Source organism: Garra rufa, chromosome 18 (genome assembly GCF_049309525.1).
Source record: "Garra rufa chromosome 18, GarRuf1.0, whole genome shotgun sequence".
NCBI classification, from domain to species: domain Eukaryota; kingdom Metazoa; phylum Chordata; class Actinopteri; order Cypriniformes; family Cyprinidae; genus Garra; species Garra rufa.
In genome coordinates, this window is record NC_133378.1 from 27,106,271 (window position 1) to 27,126,681 (window position 20,411).

General features: G+C 37.6%; 2 protein-coding genes across 2 annotated transcripts; one reads left to right on the top strand and one right to left on the bottom strand.

Annotated features, from left to right (window-relative positions):
* The first annotated feature begins 2,013 nt into the window (after window positions 1-2,013).
* Window positions 2,014-4,487, top strand: birc5b (baculoviral IAP repeat containing 5b). The gene is made up of 4 exons (XM_073822563.1): window positions 2,014-2,139; window positions 2,311-2,420; window positions 2,807-2,924; window positions 4,407-4,487. The coding sequence occupies exons 1-4, from the start codon at window positions 2,014-2,016 to the stop codon at window positions 4,485-4,487; spliced, it is 435 nt and encodes a 144-aa protein (XP_073678664.1).
* Window positions 4,488-15,725: 11,238 nt separating this feature from the next.
* Window positions 15,726-18,872, bottom strand: neurod4 (neuronal differentiation 4). Its single transcript, XM_073823463.1, has 2 exons — window positions 18,750-18,872; window positions 15,726-17,214 (listed from the first exon to the last, which is right to left on the bottom strand). The coding sequence occupies exon 2, from the start codon at window positions 17,206-17,208 to the stop codon at window positions 16,171-16,173; it is 1,038 nt and encodes a 345-aa protein (XP_073679564.1). The 5' UTR covers window positions 17,209-17,214; window positions 18,750-18,872; the 3' UTR covers window positions 15,726-16,170.
* Between the last annotated feature and the right edge of the window lie 1,539 nt (window positions 18,873-20,411).

The following is a 20,411-nucleotide window of genomic DNA, read 5'->3' on the forward strand; positions in this document are numbered from 1 at the left end:
GAAATCATTCTAATATTCTGATTTACTGCTCAAAAACAAACAAACAATTATTATCATTATTATTATTATTATTGTGTTGAAAACAGCTAAGTGTAATTTTTTCAGGTTACTTTGATGAATAGAAAGTTCAGAAGAACAGCATTTATCTGAAATAGAAATCTTTTGTAACACTATAAATGTCTTTATCATCACTCTTGATCAATTTAAAGCATCCTTGCTAAATAAAAGTATTAATTTCTAACCTTTTTTGTTTTTCAAAAAAATTTGTACTGACTCCAAGCTGTTAAATGGTATAGTGTATAATATTGCAAATGCTTTTAGTTTAAGTTAAATGCTGATCTTTGGATCTTTCTATTCATTAAAGAATCCTGAAAAAACTGTTTTAAATATTGATAATAATAATTGGGAAAAAAATGTGTCTTGAACAGCAAATCAGCATATTAGAATAATTTCTGAAGGATCATGTGACACTGAAGACTGGAGTAATGATGCTGAAAATGTAGCTTTGATCACAGGAATAAATTACATTTAAAAAAAATATTCAATAAAACATATTCAAATAGAAAACAGTCATTTTAAATAGTTTTACTGCTTTTGCTGTACTTTGAATCAAATAAATGCAGGCTTGGTGAGCAGAAGAGACTTCTTTAAAAAAAAAAACCATACTGTTCAAAAACTTTTGACTGGTAGTGTAAAAAATATGTATATATATAAATTAAATATATAAATAAAAACATTTTTAAATATTGAACACACACATACAACTGCTTAAATATGCACACACACACACACGCATTCATTATTTAATAATTATTTTAATAATATTTGTATATGTTTGTGCGTGGTCCTGGTATTCCATACATTTTGGGCACCAAGTCTATAAAAAGCCTAAAAAGAATAGGATGGTAGCAGAATTTTTGGGAAAACTAAAAAAGCAGAAAGTTTTGTTTGAGGTGTAGGTTTGGGGAAGGGTTAGAATATACAAGAGTACACATACCATTCCATCTATGGAATGTCCCCATAAAACATGGTAAACCGTGTGTGTGTGTGTGTGTGTGTGTGTGTGTGTACCTGGTATTCATCACGTTGTGGGGACCAAATGTCCCCACAAGGATAGGAATACCAGTAGATTTTGACCTTGTGGGGACATTTCTCAGGTCCCCATGAGGAAACAGGCTTATAAATCATGCACAATGAGTTTTTTTGAGGAAGTAAAAGTGTGCACAATCTCCTGTGAGGGCTAGGTTTAGGTGTAGGGTAGGTGTAGGGCGATAGAAAATACGGTTTGTACAGTATAAAAACCATTACGCCTATGGAATGTCCCCATAAAACATGTAAACCCAACATTGTGTGTGTGTGTGTGTGTGTGTGTGTGTGTGTGTGTGTGTGTGTGTGTGTGTGTGTGTGGGACAAGCGAATATGATGTGAAAAAACTTCCTCAATGAACATATTTTTAGTTTTTCGTCCTATTAAAAAGCCATGATGTAATGTTACTAAATAATAGATTTTATACACTTTTTGATATTCACATTGATTGACATCAGTCAATTAATTAAAACTTTTATCAAACATTTTGTTAGCAGTTTTTCAAAAAGCTCTAAAGATGTTTTTAGACACTAACAAGTGTTATTATGGTTTTTCAGTCACTAGGCTAAATTTCAATTTGTACTTGTTTATGTTCGTCCAGCAGATGGAGACATTACACTGTTTATTCAAATGTGTGACAAACTTCACTAGTTTCAGTTGAACCTTATCATTTTTGAGCGAAATGTTTTTTTCATTTAATACCATACAACACACATTGATAATCTACATGCGTAACATAATAAAGTTATAATAGTTTTAATATCTAGTTTTACAGCCATGTTTTACCTTTTCGTTTATCCTCAGACAGCTGTCAGCGATTCATCAATCAATCATCAAAAGCACCCAACCAATTAAACACCCGCACTCAACCAGGTTTATGGTGTGAAGGTGCATTGCTGTCTGTTTGCAGACCTAGCTACCGCAGAAATGTCTAACGCAGAAGTCATTGCTTCCCGGCTTTTATCGTTTAATCAGATGTATAGTTATGAAAAGCGACTACAGACGTTTTCCGAGTGGCCTTTTCGAGAAGACTGCCAGTGCACACCAGAGTTGGTGAGTGTGTCGGAAAAAAAAAGAAAAAGAGGGCTAAGGAAATAGGCTAATAATACTGAAAGTAAAATTGACAGCACTGCTTTAAGTAGCCTATAGGCGCTTTTACAAATCCACTGCTGCTTTAATTAAAAGAAGTAGGCCTAATGAAGATCCTCTGAATCCTCTCTTCAGATGGCCAAGGCAGGTTTTGTGCACTGTCCTAGTGAGAATGAGCCAGACGTAGTCTGTTGTTTCTACTGTCTCAGAGAGCTTGAGGGCTGGGAGCCAGAAGACAACCCCTGGTGAGCTCCTGCAGCACCCCGTTATAATCTATGGGCATTGTTTTTTGAGCACACCTTTTATTGTTTACTTCTCTAAGCTGTTGTAAACCTGAGATTTTAACAATTGTGACTCTGGACCACAAAACCAGTCTTAAGTAGCACGGGTGTATTTGTAGCACTAGCCAAAAATACATTGTCGGGGTCAAAATTATCGATTTTTCTTTTATGCCAAAAATCATTATCCTAACAAACCATACATCAATGTGAAGCTTATTTATTCAGCTTTCAAAAACAACAAAAAATGATCCTTTTGACTGGTTTTGTGGTCCAGGGTCACAATTGACTTTGCATCAACAAGGCAATAACTTTTTTCACCACTTTAATTGACTGACTGTCCTTTAATCAAGGTCTGAACATGAAAAGCGTTCCCCCAATTGTGCTTTTCTTCATATGAAAAAGACGTTTGAGGAGCTCACAGCCATTGAGTTTTTTCAGCTGGAACAGGAGCGGCTTCGAATCTACATTGTAAGTGTGAATGCATCGGTGGTGGATTCCGTTCTCATCCAGCTATCATTCTGTTTTGTAGCTTGATTTTGCAAATTGGTGTGTCTTACCATATTATTTTAATGTATTATCTTAATTACGAGCACACTGGTTTGTAGTGCAAACAGTTTACTGCACGTTGTAACTCTTCTCGTTATTTCCCTATAGAGGGTTTGCACTTAACATTGCGACTTGGACCGTTACCTGGATACTTGGCCGTATCTGCGATACTCTGATGTAAACAGCAGCATGGATTGCACGGTTAATGTACTACTGAATACGTTGTTCTGCTAATTTATGCTTTCTAAACCATGGAAAAAATGTGTAGAGGCTGCTAAACTATATGCGACCCTGGACCACAAAACCAGTCTTAAGTCGCTGGGTGTAGCAATAGCCAAAAATACATTGCATGGGTCAAAATTTGATTTTTCTTTTATGCCAAAAATCATTAGGAAATTAAGTAAATATTATGTGAAATGAAGATTTTTTTTTTTTGTAAAATTCCTACTGTAAATATATCAATGTAATTTTTGATTTGTAAAATACATTGTTAAGAACCTAATTTGGACAACTTTAAAGGTGATTTTCTCAGTATTTTGCACCCTCAGATTCCTGATTTTCAAATAGATGTATCTCGGTCAAATATTGTTCTATCCTAACAAACTATGCATCAATAGGAAGCTTATTTATTGAGCTTTCATATGATGTATAAATCTCAGTTTTGTAAAATTTTACCTTATGACTGGTTTTGTGGTCCAGGGTCACATATAGATAAGCACTTAGTAGAAAAGATAGCAATATTTTGACACATTGAAGTTAATAGATGGTAAAGATGCAGACAAGAAGTATTAATTCTGATGTTAGCCTAATAGTTCATCTACCTGACTGGAAATAAGAACAGACACTAATGTTGTCAAGATTCTTGCCCTGGAAATCCTAGTTTAGTTTGGCCAACCACAAATGCCTTTTGTTCCTCAGACAGCTTTGTCCACTCTTCTGCTTGATTTGTTATAACTTTTGGCAGTCTATAGTACTCCAAGTGTTTTTCCCGGTCCGACAGATTAGTACAGCCCAAAACATGACGACAATTGGTCACTTTCAGCAGCCATAATCCACAAAATATGTGAGTTTCGTTCGGTTCAGTGGCATTGTTTCCATTCAGTGCCGCCAATATGGCCGATTGATGATGCATTGTGAAAACGCAATTGTTTTTTGCTGTACAAAACGGCTCGCTTTGCTGCTTGATATTGCAAATATAATGTATTTTCTTAATTATGAACACTGGTTTGTAGTGCAAACAGTTTTACCGTTTACTGCATGTTATTTCCCTATAGCGGCTAATGAACTAGAAGCCTCACCCATAGGTTTTTTTTTTTTTTTCAAGAATAAGGTTGATGGGTTATGGTTATTTGCTACTAGTCATAAAATGTATATGTATTAATCAATAATTGATTTCCCCCTCAGAGGAAGATGGGCCACAGGAAGATAGCCTTGTTTCGTGATGAGGTGGAGACCACTAGCAAAAATCTGCGAGCACTTATTTAATCTCTACTGATGCTAAATTATTTTAATGGTACTTTGTTTTTTAACTTGCACCAATAAATTATATATTTATGTTCCATCAGCGTAATTGATTTTTTTTTTTTTTTCTTGCCACTGATGCCTACAGCTTTGGACTGTTTGGAAGCTGTTTGTTTGGATCATGTGAATTGGGAAGCATTTCTGTATCTTCTTTGACTCCTATAGTATCTGTAAATGATGACCACAGGTTTAAGTGGATGAACAGAACATAAGTATTCAACACTATTCTAGCTATGTAGCTCAACTTGCCACTTTTTTTTCTTTTTTGAGACCTTCTCCCATCCAAACTTGACCCTGGGCAGATGGCCCTAAGCCCCTCCCTCTCAATACCAACTGTTGCCCCGTAACATCTGTCACTATAGATGGTAGCAGAGTTGGGGAGAACTGTGTGTAAAAACATTGTCTACCACTGGAGGGCTCAGTGGGCTTTGGTACTGAGGTTTACCAGTGTTTAGAAGTGTACACAGGAAAAAAACAAACATGGTCCGTTAGGAAATTGTCTTGGTGTTGTTGTTCTTAGATGAATCTTGTGCCATACTTTGAAATAAAATGTGAGGCATTCTTTAGTGATAACTGTATAAACAGCTTTATTTTGTGTGTTTGGGATAGGGTAGGCGAGGGATTAGAGATGCTATCCCATCTCCCCCTTCCTATGCCCTGGATTACTGTCTAATGCAACACTCTGGACACTGAGCCCCGATCAACTGCTTAATTCTCCTTTATCCGCTCGCAACAGAGCAAATAGAAAAATAAGACATTTTCGAAAAAAAAATGATGTAACACTCATCTAGAGGAGGAGCTCAGAGGAGACCCTTAAATTCTCAAAATAACGACGGTCTGAAATCACGGTTTTGATTTCGCGTAGTTGCATCATTATGTGGAAATTCTTTTTATAACTTGTAAATGTTGCATTGTCCAGCAGCTCCCTAGCCCTGCTCCTGGCTATATGCGTGCAGTCGTGGGTACCACAGGCATTTTTGAATATGTTAAGTCTGTTGATAATTCAATTAGCATTAACAATTAGTTTTCTGCCTTTCGGCTGTAGTGGTTTTCGTGCCTACGTCACACGAGCAGCATACAAATATGAAATACTGGTGCACAGTCCATCACTTCCCGTCTGATCACAGGGAATGACAGGTGTCCACACTCCACACTGACTGGGGCTTCTCCTCTCAAAATGTGGCATATGGACAAACTGACAGATGTTCCCAACAGAAAGTTTACAACCTGAGAGTGCCATTGGGGCCCATCTGTTGCTGTGCGCGGGTCCTCCCCCTCGGCTCTCCTCATCTTACACCAGAAGAGGCTCTGCCACACACCCCTGCCTCACCTCCGCTCAGCATCCCCTCCTTTCACTCATAATTCAACTCCCACCCCATTCAGCCTTTATGACACACTGAGCCAAATTAATGCTGAGGGACTCACCTGGAAGAGCGTAGATTAGCTCATGCAGGGGCAAACAAAGACCTATTCTACCAATGTTAGGAACAGACAAACTGTTTAACTTTTTTTATTAAAATATTTTAAAGAGCCAATATGTACCAAGCAGGCAAATGCGTGTGGCAGGATGATTTACTAGACTGTGTGGCCATGGAAAACAGCAAAAAAAACAATGGTAAATGCAAATGATAATCATCAAAAAATTAATTTTTAATATATAATGTATATGTGATGTCATGTCCAAACTGTTATCATATTCTGAATACGTATTAATATGATAGTAATGATTCTGTTTAAAAAAATGAATACATTAATTATAAAATCTATTCCATTAAAATTAATACAGTATTTAATCAATATAATTTGGTATTTTCTTCTGTTGAACATAAAAGAAAATCTAATAACTATGGGTAACCAAAGAGTTTTTATGGAAAAAAATAGTATGGAAAGTATGGGAAAAAAATACTGGAAGTCAATGGTGACCAGAAACCATTTGGTTACTCACATTCTTACATGCATTAATAATTATAAAATATGTTACAAAAGTAAATAAGTGTGTGTGTGTGTGTGTGTGTGTGTGTGTGTATATTTAGTAATTTTCAATAATATTTTCAAATTCAGCATTGTTCATCAGTAAACATTTTATGGATGCTGACAAGTTTTTGTTGAACGTTCCTTAAAGGAACCGTATGTAGGATTGTGGCCAAAACTGGTACTGCAATCACATTCAAAATACTGTAGAACGGTGTTTCCCCTCCCGCTCCCCTCTGACTCCAGGTTGCCAGCTAAACTGCAGGAGTAGGCTACAAGGAGCTTCTAATGGCAAGTGACGAGTCTTACACAGTAATTTGTTTTTCTTCTGTTAATTATGTTTATGCTTCACAAGAGATGTTTTGCGAAGTAATTATGTATCGCAAAAATTTACAGATGGCGATTAGCCAAATATTTCGTAAAGATGTACTGTAATACCACATTTCAGTCAGTCGGAACACAGGTTGTTTTCATACCCTGCTCGTGGTGCGATATAAAGCTTTTTACGAACGCATTTAGTACAGGCGACCACAGAAAATCCACTGTGTAGCCTACGGAACCAAAGTTAGCCAAACATAGATGAATCTTACCTGTCAAGGAGAAAATTAGCAACGTTGGCATCTATCTTCAAATTCATCTCCGTTTTCAGCCGTCTCCATCTTTCAAAGGCATCTCCTATACAAATCCTTGTTTTATTTCGGACTTTGTCACGACGTATTTCGGATTCATAACGAGGTCTTTTAGGTTTCGTAACTTTATACATGTTTTATCCGACTCGTTCTTAGCAGCAGCTGTAACTAAGTTAGAGCATAGCTGGCAACCCGTCTCACGAAACTCTACTGACTTCGTGATTGGTCGACAGCTGGAGGGTGGAGCCTCAGACCAAAACACAAAACGACAACAATAACATCAGTTGAGGGCTGCAACTCTCACTTTTAAATGACAATATCCTGGCCGGACCACTGTTGTCAGTGATATAAGTATTTGAAATTAACATGATTTCTTAATGTCTAGTGACATGTCAGGGCCATTTTATGATTAACTGACATAAATTTCTTACATACGGTTCCTTTAAGATATATAGAGATAGATATGCACTACCAGTCAAAAGTTTTTGAACAGTAACATTTTTAATGTTTTTAAGAAGCCTCTTCTGCTCACCAAGCCTGCATTTATTTGATTTAAAGTGCAGCAAAACAGTAACATTTTTACTATTTAAAATAACTGCTTTCTATTTAAATATATTTTAAAATGTAATTTATTTCATTGATTAAAGCTAATTTTTTATTACTCCAGTCACATGATCCTTTAGAAATCGTTTTAATATGCTGATTTGCTGTTTTCAGGATTCTTTGATGAATCAAAAGATCCAAATATCAGCATTTATCTTAAATAAAAAGCTTTTGTAACATTATACACCATACCATTCAAAAGCTTAGAGTCAGTATGTATATTATATGTTATAGAGATTATTACTTTTAATTAGCAAGGATGCTTTAAATTGACCAAAAGTGATGATAAAGACATTTATAATGTTACAAAAGATTTCTGTTTCAGATAAGTGCAGTTTTCTGAACTTTCTATTCATCAAAGAATCCTGAAAAAATTCTACTCAGCTGTTTTCAACAAAATAATAATTGTTTTTTGAGCAGCAAATCAGAATATTAGAATCTTCTGAAGGATCATGTGACTGGAGTAATGATGCTAAAAATTCAGCTTTGAAATCATAGGATTAAATACATTTGAAAATATATTGAAATAGAAAACAGCCATTTTAAATAATAAAAATATTTCAAAATTATTGTTTTTGCTGCACTTCGGATCAAATAAATGCAGACTTGGTGAGCAGAGGAGACTTTTTAAAAAACAAAATTAAAATGTTCAAAAACTTTTGACTGGTATAGATATAGACATATTTATCACATATTTTCTGTAATTTGGACAAATTCAACATTGCATTTATGCCGACATGTTTTTGTTGAATAGTTCCTCAACACAAATCAGTATTATTTTTGATAGTCTAATATTTGTTGACTTGTGAACATACAGCACTTTAAGACTTTTCGATAAATGATCCAGTCTGAAACCTCCATCATCCTCTGCTGAGTTTTCCCCACTTTAGATTTATGAAGGGCATCGGTGCATTCAGGCTTATACTGTATAGCTTATATGATTACACATCACTCAAATCTCTTTGTGACCTTTTCCCCTCCCCTTTTCCATCTCTTTCTTACTTTTCCCATCCGTTTCTCTTTTACTCTCCATTACTTTGCATGGCAATCAGTGTGAGCTAACTGCAGGCTCTCTCTCACACAGTCGGGCCCTCCTACCTTGCTTTCTTTTTGTGCCTCCTTCCATAGGGACCCCCATCTGTCCCTCCTCTCCAGCCATTGTGGGGGCTCAAAGCCGGGCCACTTCCACAATGCAGTGGGCGTGTAGAGGGGGGAGGCAGGGTAAACATGACAGCATCCCCATCCTATTAGAAGCTCTTTAACTTTGACAACCCAGCACTCTCACAAAGCTCTGAGGAGACGAGTCTCGCCTCACAATGTCACTTTAATGGCTTGTTCCACCCTTCTGTGAACTCTAACCTCCCTTTACCTTTACTCTGCTGTGGATCGTCTTTGAATTTGGCTCTCGCTGTCACTCTTTAGTCTGACCTGAGCTCACAGGGCAGGTGCACCGCCGTCTGCTGTGCTGGAAACTTGCTATCCGGAAAAGCACATTGTGGAGAGAGTAAAATATACTGTCTGTCTGTCTGTCTGTCTGTGTGTCTCTGTCTGGCTGGCTATCTGTTTGTTTGTTTGTTTGTCTGTCTGTCTGTCTATCTATCTGTCTGTCTGTCTGTCTGTCTGTCTGTCTGTCTGTCTGTCTGTCTGTCTGTCTGTCTGTCTGTCTGTCTGTCTGTCTGTCTGTCTGTCTGTCTGTCTGTTTGTTTGTATGTCTATCTATCTGTCTATCTGTCTGTCTGGCTGGCTATCTGTTTGTTTGTTTGTCTGTCTGTCTGTCTGTCTGTCTGTCTGTCTGTCTGTCTGTCTGTCTGTCTGTCTGTCTGTCTGTCTGTCTGTCTGTCTGTCTATCTGTCTGTCTATCTATCTGTCTGTCTGTCTGTCTGTCTGGCTGGCTGGCTATCTGTTTGTTTGTTTGTTTGTTTGTCTATCTGTCTGTCTGTTTGTTTGTTTGTTTGTTTGTCTATCTATCTGTCTGTCTGTCTGTCTGTCTGTCTGTCTATCTATCTGTCTATCTGTCTGGCTGTCTGGCTGGCTATCTGTTTGTTTGTTTGTTTGTTTGTCTATCTGTCTGTCTGTTTGTTTGTTTGTTTGTTTGTTTGTCTATCTATCTGTCTGTCTGTCTGTCTGTCTGTCTGTCTATCTATCTGTCTATCTGTCTGGCTGTCTGGCTGGCTATCTGTTTGTTTGTTTGTTTGTTTGTTTGTTTGTTTGTTTGTCTATCTGTCTGTTTGTTTGTTTATCTATCTGTCTATCTGTCTGTCTGTCTGTCTGTCTGTCTGTCTGTCTGTCTGTCTGTCTGTCTGTCTGTCTGTCTGTCTGTCTGTCTGTCTGTCTGTCTGTCTGTCTGGCTGGCTGTCTGGCTGGCTATCTGTTTGTTTGTTTGTCTGTCTGTCTGTCTGTCTGTCTGTCTGTCTGTCTGTCTGTCTGTCTGTCTGTCTGTCTGTCTGTCTGTCTGTCTGTCTGTCTGTCTGTCTGTCTGTCTGTCTGTCTGTCTGTCTGTCTGTCTGTCTGGCTGTCTGGCTGGCTATCTGTTTGTTTGTTTGTTTGTCTATCTGTCTGTCTGTTTGTTTGTTTGTTTGTCTATCTATCTGTCTGTCTGTCTGTCTGTCTATCTATCTGTCTATCTGTCTGGCTGGCTATCTGTTTGTTTGTTTGTTTGTTTGTTTGTTTGTTTGTTTGTTTGTCTATCTGTCTATCTATCTGTCTGTTTGTTTGTTTATCTATCTGTCTGTCTGTCTGTCTGTCTATCTATCTATCTATCTATCTATCTATCTATCTATCTATCTATCTATCTGTCTATCTGTCTGTCTGTCTGTCTGTCTGTCTGTCTGTCTGTCTGTCTGTCTGTCTGTCTGTCTGTCTGTCTGTCTGTCTGTCTGTCTGTCTGGCTGGCTATCTGTCTGTCTGGCTGGCTATCTGTCTGTCTGGCTGGCTATCTGTTTGTTTGTTTGTTTGTTTGTCTGTCTATCTGTCTATCTGTCTGTCTATCTGTCTGTCTGTCTGTCTGTCTGTCTGTCTGTCTGGCTGGCTGGCTGGCTGGCTGGCTGGCTGGCTATCTGTTTGTTTGTTTGTTTGTTTGTTTGTTTGTTTGTTTGTTTGTCTATCTGTCTGTCTGTCCATCCATCTATCTAATCTTGCAGATTCAGCATTTTTACTTCTCGTCTTTCTCCGAACCTCATCCTCCCTCATCCTCCTCCTCCTAGTTTCCTTCTCCAGCTGCCTCCTAGCCTACAGTATACCTCCTATCAGTTTCATTGTACTCCAGCTCTGTACCCTGACCTCCCTGTTCTCCGGCCTATCCAGTGTGTTTGTGCGAGTGTGTGTGATGTGACTCATGAGGAGGAGGATCACAGCGTTAGCTGAAGCTTAAAGGCAGGGGATTACGGCAGCACAGACACTGATTAAAGCCTTCCAGCCTCCTATGGCCCCATTAATACAATCTTAATCACAATGCTTTATCCCCATCTCCCCCCTATGGATCAGGACCTTTCATTTAGTGGGAGACTGCGTTGTTTGGCCAATGGATTAGTGCCAGAGAGACAAAAAAAAAAAAAACTGCGGAGGAGTGAAAGAGGTTTCAGACTGCACTTTAATGTCCCATCATCCATTCCTACTCTCGAACTCACATTGTAAAATCACAACTCCACACAACATATATAATTATTTCGTGCCAGAAAAGGAAGATGTGCACGATATAAACACTGTATAGCCACACGTTAAGGAATATCAGATTAAATGACCTGCAGAAAGCATCTGGTGTCAAGGTGATTTCTAGTGTATTAAGTCAGTTCCTCTCAAGTTTAAAAAGGTTTTCTAGCAGAGTTACCACAGGTTCGTTCATCAACAGTGTTCAAATAGAGTTGAAGTCAAAAGTTTATATACACCTTGCAGAATCTGTAAACAAGTTAATTATTTTACCAAAATAAGAGGGATCATACAAAATGCATGTTATTTTTCATTTAGTACTGACCTGAATACAATATTTCACATAAAAGATGTTTACATATAGTCCACAATAGAAAATAGTTTATAAAAATGACCCCATTCAAAAGTTTACATACACTTGTTTCTTCATACTGTGTTGTTACCTGAATGATTCACAGCTGTTTTTCTATTTAGTGATAGTTGTTCAAGAGTCCCTTGTTTGTCCTGAACAGTTAAACTGCCTGCTGTCCTTCAGAAAAATCTTTCAGGTCCCATAAATTCTTTGGTTTTTCCGCATTTTTGTGTACAATGACTATATGATTTTGAGATCCATCTTTTCACGCTAAGGACAACTGAGGGACTCATATGCAACTATTACAGAAGAATCAAACACTCACTGATGCTTCAGAAGGAAACACGATGCATTAAGACCCGGGGGATGAAAACTTTTGAAAATCAGAGTAAATTGAACTTATTTTGTTCTAGGAAACAAGTATCTTTTGTAGCTTCTGAAGGGCAGTACTAAATAAATAAAATATGATATTTAGGGAAAATAAGAAAAATGTACACATCTTCATTCTGTTCAAAAGTTTACACCCCTGGCTCGTAATGCATTTTTTTTTTTTTACTTTTAAACATGGTAATATTTATAAATTCAACTGTTGTTTTCTCTTGTGAACTATATGTAAATGTCTTCTATGTGAAATATCTTATTCAGGTCAGTACTAAATAAAAAAACATGCATTTTGTATGATCCCTCTTATTTTGGTAAAATAATTAACATTTTGCAGATTCCGCTAGGTGAATGTAAACTTTTGACTTCATCTGTAAGCCTGACAATCATAAAGCTAATGTTTTATGAATTAATTCAGTTCTTTAAATTATTGATTATTTTCACGAATGTCACTTGTTTTGAAATTGCATTCATTAATGAAATTAAATTAAATATCTTTTCATTTAAAATGGCTAAAATATCTAAGTACTCTTTGGCCCACCCTATCAGACTATCATCTGCCTTATTCATTTGAAGAGGCCGGATAAACCTTCTGAGCTATGGCTGTATTAGAATAAGATTTAAAATTAATTTAGGGTCTTAAAACATCACTTTTTTCATAAACTTTGTATGGGTATTTGCTGTGGCACAGAGGTCACAGCAATGACCATCTGCCCTATGGGAAAATGCAACCATCTTCACATGCCTTTTCATTTTAAGCTAGCACATTTCTCCTCTGTGCCTTCTCATCTGTTTTCAAAAGATATGTCGACAGCAGCTGACATCTCTGAAACCGTTCCCTTACTTCAGCCCTGCTGAGTTCTGCAGACGGCTGATGTATTGGCTGTAATGAACAATACCAAAGACTCATAACATTTTTTATAGTTTGTATAACTTCTGTGGGTAGTAAACAGCACAGTTTTAAGAGTAACTTGCTGAGTTTGCAGTGCAATCAAATGTGTTTGAACACTTCAGCCACATTTAATCATTTACTTTATTAATTAGCATTAATGAACAAAATATAGATTAAACGCCTTTTTAAAACAAAGATTCAATTCAATTCAACCCTACAATAAGCTACAGGTATTTCTCATAATGTTTTAAAACAAAATGCTCTTGACGGCACTGCTTGAAAGCCTTCTGTGCACTTGACTCCCTCTATTCAATCCTTTCCTCATCTGCAGCACCTCTCACCGCCTCAACGTGTGGAACTATGTGTCATTCCAATGTCCAGCTGACCCACAAGAGGACAGGGAAAGGGGTCACTCAAGAATAAGGTCTTGTTCACCTCCTCTGTTTTGGTTTAGTCCCTCTCCCACTTTCTCTTTTCCCCCTCGCTCGCTCTCTCTCTCTCTCTCACTAGTTTGGCCCCAGCTGTCCATCAGCCCCCCGCAGTTCTCCCAGCTGTCTCGGCTCTCCGAACGAACAGCCTCACAACAATGCAGGTCAGAGGTCGAGAGAAAGAACACACTGCACTTACAATAGACCAGTGGCGCCCGCTAAAACAATCACTCCCTTTTTCTCCTTCACTTCTCTCGCCTTGGCAGGGCTGGAAAAGACAAACCTTTGGAGCGGCGGATGAGGCGGGGTCCACTTCAGGCAAAACACCCTCTGAGGCACCCATTCTCATCTTAGTGCCGCTTCCAACAATAAACACACAATCACACACTGCTTCTCTAGCTTGTTACCCCATCATCCCTCTGTTTGTCTGTTTGGAGAGGCATCGCATTGTCCGGTATGAGCACAGAGCTAAAGTCAACGATCGCCCTGTACTCCAGTGATATAAAGGTTTGTGGAAAAACGCAGACAATGTTCAGTACAGCTATGTGACGTTAACGGAACCATTAAAAATACATTTTTCACACTCATTTTGTTTTTCTCTATACATCATTAACCCCCTTTTTGTGTGCTTTTGTTTTGTTTTGTTGATTTCCCCAACCATTTTGGCAATGAAAAGGCTGGGAAAACGCAAGTGAGAGTGAAAAGGGATCCCATGACACAGTCACCTGTTCCACAGCTATGTGTTCCCATGGCTCCACATGCTCCACTGACTCCCATGCCCATCATAACACTAATATTAATCACTAAAATAGCTATTACATATACATATGATTTAACATCACTTTACAAAGTCAGCGATTGCAATTTACAGATAATAATAAACACATAACAGTCATTGTTTTTTGGACAGTAAGATTTTTAATGTTTTTTAAAGAAGTCTCTTCTGCTCACCAAGCCTGCATTTATTTGATCTAAAATACAGCAAACACCGTAATATTGTGAGATAGTTTTACTTTTTAAAATAACTGCTTTCTATTTGAATATATTTTAAAATGTAATTTATTTCTGTGATCAAAGCTACATTTTTAGCATCATTACTTCAGTCTTCTTGTTACATGATCCTTTAGAAATTATTATAATATGCTGATTTTCTGTTAAAGAAACATTTTTTATTATTATTATCAATATTTAAAACAGTTAAGTCAATTTTTTTCTCTTTGATTAATAGAAAGATCCAAAAATGAGCATTTATCTGAAATAAATCTATCTTTTTTTGTGGGTTGGAAATTAATATTTTTATTTAGCAAGGATGCTTTAAATTTCCCATAAGTCTGTCTAAAAATATTTATAATGTTACAAAAGATTTTGATTTCAGATAAATGCTGTTCTTCTGAACTTTCTATTCATCAAAGGAACCTGAAAAAATTCTACTCAGCTGTTTTCAACATAATAATAATAATAATAAACGTTTTTTGAGCCACAAATCAGAACATTAGAATATTTTCTGAAGGATCATGTGACACACAGGAATAAATTACATTTTAAAATATATTCAAATAGAAAACAGTTATTTTAAATAGTAAAAATACTTCAAAATTGTACTGTTTTTGCTGTACTTTACATCAAGTAAATGCAGGCTTGGTGAGCAGAAGATACTTCTTTAAAAAACATTAAAAATCTTTCTGTCCAAAAAACGTTTGACTGGTAGTGTTTAAAATTTTTAGGAAGTCTATAAATACATTCAGTCACATATTCAGCATGACTATGAAATGAGTATTAGGCATAACAGTGCAAAATGTAATTATAATGCCAAAAAAAAAAAAAATCAAATTAAATTTTGCATTATTATTTCAAAATACAATGTGTTTTTTAAATGTCTGAATTCATTGTAAAAAAAATATAACTTCAGTGTTTTATATGCAAAATGAATGAAAAAGCAAAAGAAGAAGCAAAATACTGTCATATTATATAAGAATATTTATTTTATTAAGTGCGAAACAGGTAAATATTTACAAACGCTTGAGCAAAATTACAAATATTGTGGAGAATGACAAAAGAAAAATACATTAAACTGAATGAATTCCAATAAATAAATTAGATACTTTATGAGTATTGGTAGCAGTGACTGGCAGTGTACCAAAGAACCAATAAAAACAGTGCTGACAAATTGCTTCAAAACATACAATTGTCATCAAAATAAATATTAAATACAGTCATAAATAAATGCATTTGTTATGGCAGATGTAGTGAACTAAATTTGTCCTTTTCCTTCATCCTTTCCTTTTATTTATTTATGTTTTGTTGAGTGGAAAATCAGCATCTGGTTGAACAGCGCTGAAGACATTGAGCTTCCTATTCTCCATATGCGTCTAAAAACCTTTCAGTTTGTCAATTTTGGTGCACTTTTATGGCATGTGCACCAAATCCGTCAGGTTTGAGATGGAGAACATCAAGTTTATACAGAATACAAATCCCAGAACACTTAAAAATAACATTTAAAGAAGTAACAAACTCAGTCATGACAAAAACAAGAATAAATTAACGAAAAATATGCATCTCTTTCTCAGTACTTCAGTTGCCACAGGTAGGTTGCGTTTCAGATATTCTCGCTCTCAGTGACCGCTCTGGTCTCTTAAGGGATCAGACAGGATACATGCAAAGTGTCTCCTTAAATGTGCTGCGCCCCTGGAGGCACACTGAGGAGCAGGAGGCAGAATTGCTGAGTGTCTCTGGTGGTCATATCTGTTTATTCACTGTAAATGCTGCTCATCTGTGACGTCACAATGTGCGAAGGGGTATACGGCTCGAAAGCCATGTCTAAAGGAAGCTCGAAGCGGGAGCCTGGGAACAGCGGGTGACCCTGAGGAGCTGGAAGACCAGCCAAGGAGGAAGGTGGGTAAGGGTGTGAGGAGATGTAATGGCCGGGGTGAGGTGTAAAGTTCCTCTCAGCCTCATGTGGTGACGGCTCCTGCTTGAGAGCGAAGTTGCCGCTGATGCTGAGTGGTGGAGTAAGAGGGCCGTCGTAAGGTGGCGTGCCACTGCTACATTCATTAGGCGAGGAATTCTCATAATTAGCTCCCTTGAAGCCCTTCAGATGAAGCAAGTGTGAAGCCTCCAATGAGCCGTAGGGTGGACTAGGAAGTCCTGGTGAGGGATAGCTAATGGGATGACACTGTGGACCTACTCCTGGAACCCCGCACTTTTCATCCAGCTTGTTGCCCATCATTGACGAGGGTCCGAGTTGGAGACAGCCAGCCACGAGATTGCTGGTAGGTTGCGAAAGCCCCTTGCATAGCATCTCCACAAAACCAAGGCTCTCAGGTGACTGGCCACTTTCCAGAACCTCCGAGAGCGCCCAGATGTAGTTGCGGGCCAGCCGCAGGGTCTCGATTTTGGAGAGCTTCTGAGTCTTCGAGTAACAAGGCATGACACGCCTTAAATTGTCCAATGCATCGTTGAGCCCATGCATGCGTGAGCGTTCCCTGGCGTTGGCCTTAACGCGTCTTGCACGGAAACGTTCTTGTCTGGCTTTGGTCATTTTCTTCTTTTTAGGACCTCTTCGCTTAGGTGCCTTTTCTCCGTCAAGACCCATTTCTTCCTCTTCCTCCTCCTCCTCTTCCTCCATATCCTCACTGCCAAGCTCTACAGGTCTCCTGTGTAACGCATAGTGACCCATCTCAGGTGTGCGGTCACCATCCTGTGAGCTGAGGTCTTCCTCCATCCACCCGAGAGAACTGACTAGCTCAGTCACATCTCCTGGTTTTCCATAAGGTTTGGTCATCATTGTGATCTGAGGGGAAAGAAAACCGTTTTGTAAGTGGATTTGAATCAAAATAAAACCTTGTTTACATAGTTGTGCTCCTCATATGAGTTAAGTGGAGAGACTTGACAGGCAGCACGATTATTGTGATAGTTATTATATAGCTTACAGCGCTATAATTCCATTTCTTCTCTCAGTTTTAATGCTCTATCTAATGGCAAAGACTTTCTGTATAAACCCTTTGATTTCCGCAGTCATTTTAGAGACGATGTCCAATCTGGGACACGGCTGGATTTAGTCCACAGATAAAGCGCTCGGATTTAATTTGTGGGGAGCCTGTAAACCGGAATCAACAAACACAGGACCAAGCCACACTAATACTACGAGAACAGTTTTGAATTTGATTTGATTGAAAGACATCAGCATTGTCTGCAAATATGAGTTTTTGTCAGAGATTTGCTGGCCTTCCGTCGATGAATAGCCTATTCCGTTTGTTTTCCTTTATAACGCGAGAACGCGCTTTTTAGTGAAATGTTTAGATTCTAATAAAAGTTACATTCATTTGTGCCGTTTGTAAACATTATTTGTATTTATGCATTGCAGCGTGCCATTCCTTTATAAGTATAACACAAAAGTTTGTAAGAATGAATGGATCAGACGGCACACATTTCCACATAATCTGCATTCTAAATAAATAAATAATACATTTCCATTATAAATGTTCCCTGAAAATGAAATAAAATGGTTCCAAAGGAGGCGAGTTAATTGAACATTTTCGACCAGTTTGTATTTAATTACTTATGAATTTGAGATCTGATCAACTAGCCTATGACATACATAATCATAACAAAATGGTGAAAATATTTCAGATTACCCTGCGTTTAGAGCCGGTGCTATTCACATGTGACCACAAAACCAATCATAAGGGTCATTTAAAAAAAACTGAGATTCATACATCTGAATAGGAATGAATATGAATTAGAATGGGACAATATTTGGCCGAGATACAACTTTTTGAAAATCTGGAATCTGAGGGTGCACAAAAATCAAAATATTAAGAAAACTGCCTTTAAAGTTGTCCAAACGAAGTTCAGCAATGCATGAACATTTAAATTTTTATATATTTACGGTAGGAAATTGACAAAATATCTTAATGGAACATGATCTTTACTTAATATTCTAATGATTTTTGGCGTAAAAGAAAAATCAATCATTTTGACCAATACAATGTTTTTTTGGCTGTTGATACAAATATACCAGTACCAAGACTGGTTTTGTGGTCCAGGGTCACATATATATTTTAACTATGTTTTATATACATTTCCCTTTCATTCAGTTCAGTTCATAATTATTTTTTAACAATAAAAAAATCCTAACATTAAAACACAACGTTGTATAATTACGCAGAAAGCCTGAAATAAACAGTTTACATCTGACCATAGATGAGTTTCCTACAACTTTGATTAAGAAAAGTAGCTTTTATTTTTTTTTAAATAATATACACTTATTGAAACAAAGTATATTTAAGTCAATGTATTTATGTAAAGTATAAAAAAATACCATACCTGTTAATGTAGCGCTTGGCGTCACTTCGATAAAACTTGAAAAACGTGGTCAGAAAGCCTGAACGCACTGTCAAAATGTTTAAAAGAACTGCTGTACAAAAAAAAACTGAAAATCAAAGTTCCAGATTCCCCGCTGATGGTTTGTGTATGTCAACAGTCCGTATGCGCCAGTGCAGGTCCGTTAGCTCTCCATTGGTGCGTCAGAGCGCGTCGCATGCCTCACTGAAGCGCACTGACTCCCGGCTTTGACTTTCTAGCGATGCTCGCAAGCTCCGCCCACACGCCCCCACACCCCTCCAGCTGATCCGAACTCGCGTGGCGCGCTCGTGGCCAAAAGTTTCACGACTTAAGTGTGTGCATTTATCCCCCGGGCTTTGTGTCTGAGGGTGTTTGCATTTGTGAAGGCAACGATGCAACTTCCCTTGTACACTAACCTTACAAATCTGGCAAGGTGAGAGGCTGTGCAATCCATTTGTCATTTGCCAGAGAGAAGAAGATTGGAAATGTTTTTAACAGTATTTGGGTCATACATAGGCTATGTATTTTTTTAATCTATTACGTTATTCAAAAATGGATTTAGAGTTTAAATCAATGTAGAAAGCAGAACATTTTTTCAATTATTATTTTATACTGTAGGGCTTTAAAATTCCTGTCTAGAAGAGGTTAGAAAACGTTTCATTAAAGAAATGTTGGTATAATATTTTATTATTATTTCTTAGAAAAGTTTGAAACAAATGAAGTAATCAATTTAAGTGATGCCTACCCAACATTCAAGAACTAATTTTAAACTATAAAATTAAGAAAACACTTTTAGACCATCATGACTGTCAGCCTCGTTAATTTAAAAATTAACTGATGGTCAACAGCACATTACTTTCGTACGATTATGTAATACACCAGTTGATTTGTAAAGTAGTATTCCAAACTGAAAATAGCCATTGGTTAGGCTATACACAAATATCACTCTCTGCTTTACTGTCGTGACCTAACGTAATGTTCTGCCCCTATAAAGCCCGTTCAGTGCTGGATTAATACCCCTGAGCCCTATTTGGTTTATGGCGAGGTCAAATGTTGGTCTTAACTCTAATTACAGTAGTCTAGTGTACAAAGACGCGCCCGCGTCCCAGTAAATGATTGTGACAGCTTGGTGCAGTGTGAGCAGGTGTGTGTGTTGTTCACCCGTTTCATTCATTCGCTCCGTCCGCTCATTAGCGCCCCTCGGCCCACCAAAACATAACGCTCAATAACTGCTGGATTAATCAAGCCAAAACGGTTTTGTTTCGCTAAAATAACTCACTCAGCCATGCATGCTGTGCCCGAGGGTGGTTTGCCCCACGAAATAGGCCTACTCTTTTCTGAAAAGATTTATTAGACTAGGATATGCAACAGATACTTACCTTATGTTGGTCATCTTTTAATTCACGAACGTATAATTATGCAAAGAATACGTGATAATATCACAAGAATGTTAGTTTCAGAACTTTTTCAGGATGGACGCCATTTTAGGTTTCGCGAATAAAAACAACGCTGTGAATAATAACGTTTTCTACATGTTTTCTGTAAATATGTGACCCTGGACCACAAATCCAGTCACAAGGGTACATTTTTTGAGATTTGTGCATCATCTGAAATCTGAATAAATAAGCTTTCCATTTATGTGTG

Bases quoted from the DNA above. Each gene is read 5' to 3' on its own strand.
- neurod4 (XM_073823463.1), bottom strand. From the start codon at position 17,208: ATGATGACCAAACCTTATGGAAAACCAGGAGATGTGACTGAGCTAGTC.
- birc5b (XM_073822563.1), top strand. From the start codon at position 2,014: ATGTCTAACGCAGAAGTCATTGCTTCCCGGCTTTTATCGTTTAATCAG. The intron at 2,140-2,310 runs GTGAGTGTGTCG...TCCTCTCTTCAG, and splicing joins GCCAGTGCACACCAGAGTTG to ATGGCCAAGGCAGGTTTTGT. The intron at 2,925-4,406 runs GTAAGTGTGAAT...TTTCCCCCTCAG, and splicing joins AGCGGCTTCGAATCTACATT to AGGAAGATGGGCCACAGGAA.